We start from the raw sequence: 5,531 nt of genomic DNA on the forward strand, positions 1-5,531 counted from the left end.
TGGATATATTCATGAGTGTGAAAATATTTTTGTTTACAGAAAGTCTCTTCTAAGTTGTTTATAGCAATCATTGCAAGTGTCCGGTAAGAGTTTTTGATAAGTCCATCTGCCGCTGTACTTTTCTGCGCGTATTTGAAGACTTGGTATTATGGATATCGGAGCAGGACAGAAATTCATGATATTTCTTGTCATATCACAGGTAAACTGTATATATTTCCAACATTGAAACTGTGATCATGTGTAGTTAATTGCAGAACAGATACAATGATGACCCAACTGTTGTCGACCAATATTTGCTGTGCACATGTTGTAAAATGGGATTTTCCACAATCATTGTGACCTTAATCATGCTAAACTATTGATTACCCATACCCCTAATAGTTGAGGAAGTGTTTATATATTTTAAAACATTACAAAGCTAATATTTACTAGCGTCCAACCTTATGACAGGCATTGGCAATAATCATGGTGGCAATGGCGATAGTTTGGACTACTAGAACTTTGGATGGCTTCGCATGGGACGGGTCGTACAAACAATTTAATCTACATCCACTGTGCATGGTCTGCGGATTCATTCTTTTATATGGAGAAGGTAATCAGATTAGATATAAATCATTTTTTGAATGCATTGTTCATTGTCTTGCCAGCCTGACAATACTTTCTGCCTTTTTTTCAATGCAAAAAGCAGAGTCCAATATTTTCAGACTTATTTTCTTCGCGAGTGTTGCCCTTGAATAAATTTCAAATAGGTATTGTCTCCCGTCTTCATAAGCATTTACAATGCGGACAAGGGAAATAAGAGTGCTCCTGAAGTAAATCTATAGAATGACATTGCTTCTGTATTTTCAGCCGCGATTGCGTTCCGAGTATTTTCGGAGCATTCCAAATTTTTTGTGAAGGTCATACACGGGGCATTTCACATGTTGGCATTTATTGCCGCTATTGTTGGTGAGAAATGTGAAGGCATCTGCATAGCGTTATGAATATCTAACGTAAATTCTCCTCGCGTAAAGGTCTGAAGGCAGTCTTCGACTTCCATAATCACAGCAATATTCCGAACATGTACAGTTTGCATAGCTGGTGCGGGTTGACAACTGTGCTACTCTTCAGTCTGCAGGTATGGATCGACTGTCCCTGTTATCCCTGATAACAACACCAATGTGTGATTTATCAACCACTGATTTTCATTGGACATACTGGCTCTGGCATATTTTTTAATCTTAATTCTGTCAAATTTACCAAGCAAGATTGGATGTTGTTTCGAGCTGAGCAGAACTGTTGATGATATTATGACAAAAGTAATGAATAGACTAATCTTACAATCATAGCTTCCATGTCAGTGAAATGTCTACTAATTTTGCAATATTGCAAACGTCTTGCTCAAATATCTTATTGAATTTGACAAAGTAACACACATTACCCTTTACACCGCCCTTCAATAGTGTTGCTCTACATTTGATGGTATAATGTCACATTCTCTTTTTACAGTTTCTTTTTGGCTTCCTGTCATTTTTCTGGCCTGGTGCTGTTACGTCGATTCGCGACATGTACATGCCTATACACAGATATTTTGGTCTTGGTATTTTATTCCTTGCTGCTATTTCGACAATCAGTGGAATCTCTGAAAAACTGTTTTTCAAGTAAGTCTGGTACATTTATGTTGACGTGTGGTAGTATTTAAGCAAACTTGCAGTCTGTGTGGCTGGGTTTGGTATTTACGTTATATGTATAACTCAAGAACTCTACATTAGGGGTCTTCAAAAATGACTTTTTTTCTCAAATTGTACTGGCTACTTGATAAAATTGTTAGGTTACCTAATTTAAGCCTACACACCAAATTTGGTTCAATTCCAACCAGTAGCCGCATTGCTACAGGAGAAAAAAGTTTATATTTATTGTATAAAAATAAATAACAAAAAATTTCAATATTTACTGTTCACCCCATGAAAGTGTTGGGTTGTCTATAGAAAAGATGTTCACCAAATTTGGTTAAATTCCAACCAGTGGAAGCGGAGTTATTGCCGTTTAAAAATTTGGATTATGAATAAAATAGTATTTACGGTGACCAATTCTTTAATTATTTAATATAGTGGTGTCCACCGTAAATACTATTATATTCGAATCCAAATTTTTCGACGGCATTAACACCGCTTCCACTGGTTGGAATTGAACCAAATTCGGTGAACATCGTTTCTATAGACAACCTAACACTTTCATGGGATGAACAGAAAATTTTCAAATTTTTTGTTATTCATTTTTATATAATAAATACAAACTTTCTTCTCCTGTAGCAATGCGGCTACTGGTTGGAATTGAACCAAATTTGGTGTGTAGGCTTAAATTAGGTAACCTAACAAATTTTATCAGGTAGCCAGTACGATTTGAGAAAACAAGTCATTTTTGAAGACCGCTACTCTACATCCTCTGTACGCCGATATTGTAGGCCAGATTTGGTAAGTGATAGTACGTAAGCATGGTGCTGTGCATTTGATTAGCATTGATTTCTCGTTGTGTCAGCAGTGTCACAGCATCACGGCGTATGTTCGTTGTTCGTTCGGTGGCCTTCTCTCGAGTATGTTTACAGGATTGCGATAAGACGGTATGAGTCATAATAGATCAATCAATTCCTCAGCGTAATTCGTGCAGTGGCGATTGCCATTGTTCAAGGAGCGAATGAGACGGTGTTGGCCTATGTTACGCACCATTTTGTTTCGCAACAACGCCTGTAAACACTAGACCAGCGGTTCTCAACCGGGGGTCCGCGAAGCAATTACAGGGGGTCCGCGAGACCTCTAAATTTTTAAAATGGTTGATAACCTAATTTTTATCTTTATTTTAAATTTGAGAAAGCATGAGGCAGTTTCGCACCACAACTGCTAAAACCTCATGACTCACATCATCATAATAATCGTCTAACATGGACTATCGTAGTGTGGAAACTCATTTTCATTGCTAATTTTCCAATAACCTGCTGATACAAACATATTGATGTTTAGAGACGTTTTGTTGAGGTTTGTGAAAAAAATAAAAATATGAAGAGAGTAACGTCAATCAGGGTGACTTCGTAATGTCCGCGAAGCCTTCTCGATTTGAAGTTGTTGGTCTCATCAAATTAGTGAACAGTCGTTTGAAATGAAAATTCCCGAAGTATTTCCATAATTTGTCCCAATGCAGGGAACAGCTTCTTGGAGGTACAGAACTTTAATATACAATTGAATAGTATATTCATATTGAAATGAACGCGAATATTTTCGACTGACGCTCGTCATAAATCGGACAATGATATACCTGCTCTTAAAGCTCGGCTATCAGATTTGGCGCATTCTTATTGCGGATGCCCTATCGACAATGCTGATTTTTGATGAACCAGGAGTGTTTCGTTGCTATCAAAACATTACGCTCCAACCCTGAAATTCATATCACCAGTTATATTGGTATGCAGCCTTGTCTTGTTAATGTTCAATTGTTCATGGTCGAAAATGTTTGCTCGTAAATATATATGTAAACCCGAACAGAACAAGTCGTTTCATGACAGTCTTTCTCTGGTTGGAAAACCTGAATCCATTCTTTGCAGCATAAAATTTGTCAATATTTTTAGATTAGGATTTCAGATAGACGGTAGAAACTCTCTGCGGGCCGATTAAAATGCCGTCGCGGGCCAAATCCGACCCGCGGTCGGGCGGTCCGTATGTTGCACGTCCCTGCGCTGGATGCTGGACGTGATATGTTCATAAAATATGTGTTTCTTCATTTTGGTGCCATAGATGTTGCGATCACACCAAAAGTATCGTAGGAACTATTATGCGTTTATATTGCATTAGCCTCCATCTATCTTTGCGGAAATGGTTTTCGGCACTCCTCGTTCATATCAAAACGAAGACGGGGATTTTCAAGGCACGACCACGTACTTCTAGAAATACTGCAGCAAAATTAGCTTTGAAATGATAAAAGTCCACCAATTTATACAAAAATGGTATGATGTTATTTTCAAGAAAAATCAATATTTTTCTGTTTATCACAAGCCTACAGTTCATATTTACACAGGACAGATGAAGGTTGCACCATAATAGAGCTAAAATTGAACTAAAACTTGAGGGGGTCCGCGAGGGTCCGTGACGGTCAAAATGGGTCCGCGAAGTCAAAAAGGTTGAGAACCACTGCACTAGACGTTACGAGCATGTGATGATGGCCCTTTACTTTTTTAAATAGAAGGTAATACAATTTTGTGTAAAAAGCATTACCAGTGTTAACTACGATTCTGCTATCTCGGATTACTCAATTAGGTTTTACCTGCGTGCACTAATTACAAATTTGCGGATTACAGCCTCCTTTTGTTCCCATTAAGTTAGCCTGTGTCATTGCAGGTTCAAGGCCGATCCCGCGTACTCGCAGCTACCGTCTGGCGCCGTAATTGGAAACTGCCTCGGACTCTGCGTGCTGGCGTACGTGTTCGTGGTGGGCTACATCCTACACAATCCGCAGTGGCAGCGCTCTGACGGTCTGGAATCGCAGTCATTGACAGGCTTCACCCGCCCCACGCGCTATGACACGGAAAGTGATTAATCAAAACGATTTAATGACTTTCAAGTCGGAGGGAGATAACAGCCCGCCATCTGTTGCAGTATTGGTGTCATTTGTCATATGGTCCGGAAAGTGCACTAAACCCGCTTTATTAGTAATGTTCCATTTCCTTAGCATGTGATGTTGCAACGTTGCGAAGTTCCCGCAGTGTATTTGAGCGACTTTACTGATGGATTTCGGTTGCATGATATTGTTGTTGTTTTTCTATCTATTAGTGCTGAATGAGATTTCACTGTTGTCTTAAACAGCTTCTTTGAGGTACAGAACTTCGATATACAATTGAATAGTATATTCATATTGAAATGAACCCGAATATTTTCGGCTGACACTCGTCAGGGGTAATAGTCAGCAACTAGTAGAGAATTCGAAAGAACAGCTTATATCAACAATTCAACAATCGTAACACAAAATATGACGTCACCAGCAGGAAATGTCGAATACGAGAGCGTTCAATGTACTATTTTTAGATGATACACGAACTCTTTTTGTTGACACAGCCTTGGCTGGTGTATTTTGATAAAAGTCGACTCCAAGGCACACAAATGAAAGTGTGAGCGACCCTTTCGCATACTCGGAAAGGGTCGCTCACACTTTCACTTGTGTGCCTTGGAGTCGACTTTTATCAAAATACACCAGCCAAGGCTGTGTCAACAAAAAGAGTTCGTGTATCATCTAAAAATAGTACATTGAACGCTCTCGTATTCGACATTTCGTGCTGGTGACGTCATATTTTGTGTTACGATTGTTGATATACGCTGTTCTTTCGAATTCTCTACTAGTTGCCGACGATTACCCCTGACGAGTGTCAGCCGAAAATATTCGGGTTAATTTCAATATGAATATACTAGTCAACTGTTGCCTTAGCGCGAAAAGTTGCAAACGCAGACTGCGCGAGTGTGCTGTGAGATGTCGATGTTGTTTCTTTGTCCGAATATATTTCGTCTACATGG

The 5,531-nt window shown here is 39.1% G+C and overlaps 1 protein-coding gene across 1 annotated transcript; it reads left to right on the forward strand.

The window, feature by feature from the left end:
- LOC145446464 (lysosomal membrane ascorbate-dependent ferrireductase CYB561A3-like) lies at nucleotides 1–5,531 on the forward strand. The gene is made up of 6 exons (XM_080324758.1): nucleotides 1–199; nucleotides 451–592; nucleotides 850–948; nucleotides 1,014–1,117; nucleotides 1,489–1,640; nucleotides 4,365–5,531. Exons 1-6 carry the CDS (start codon nucleotides 149–151, stop codon nucleotides 4,561–4,563), a joined length of 747 nt encoding a protein of 248 aa, XP_080180884.1. The 5' UTR covers nucleotides 1–148; the 3' UTR covers nucleotides 4,564–5,531.

Source organism: Botryllus schlosseri, chromosome 9 (assembly GCF_051294905.1).
Source record: "Botryllus schlosseri isolate E-star chromosome 9, Bs_hap1, whole genome shotgun sequence".
Taxonomy (NCBI): domain Eukaryota; kingdom Metazoa; phylum Chordata; class Ascidiacea; order Stolidobranchia; family Styelidae; genus Botryllus; species Botryllus schlosseri.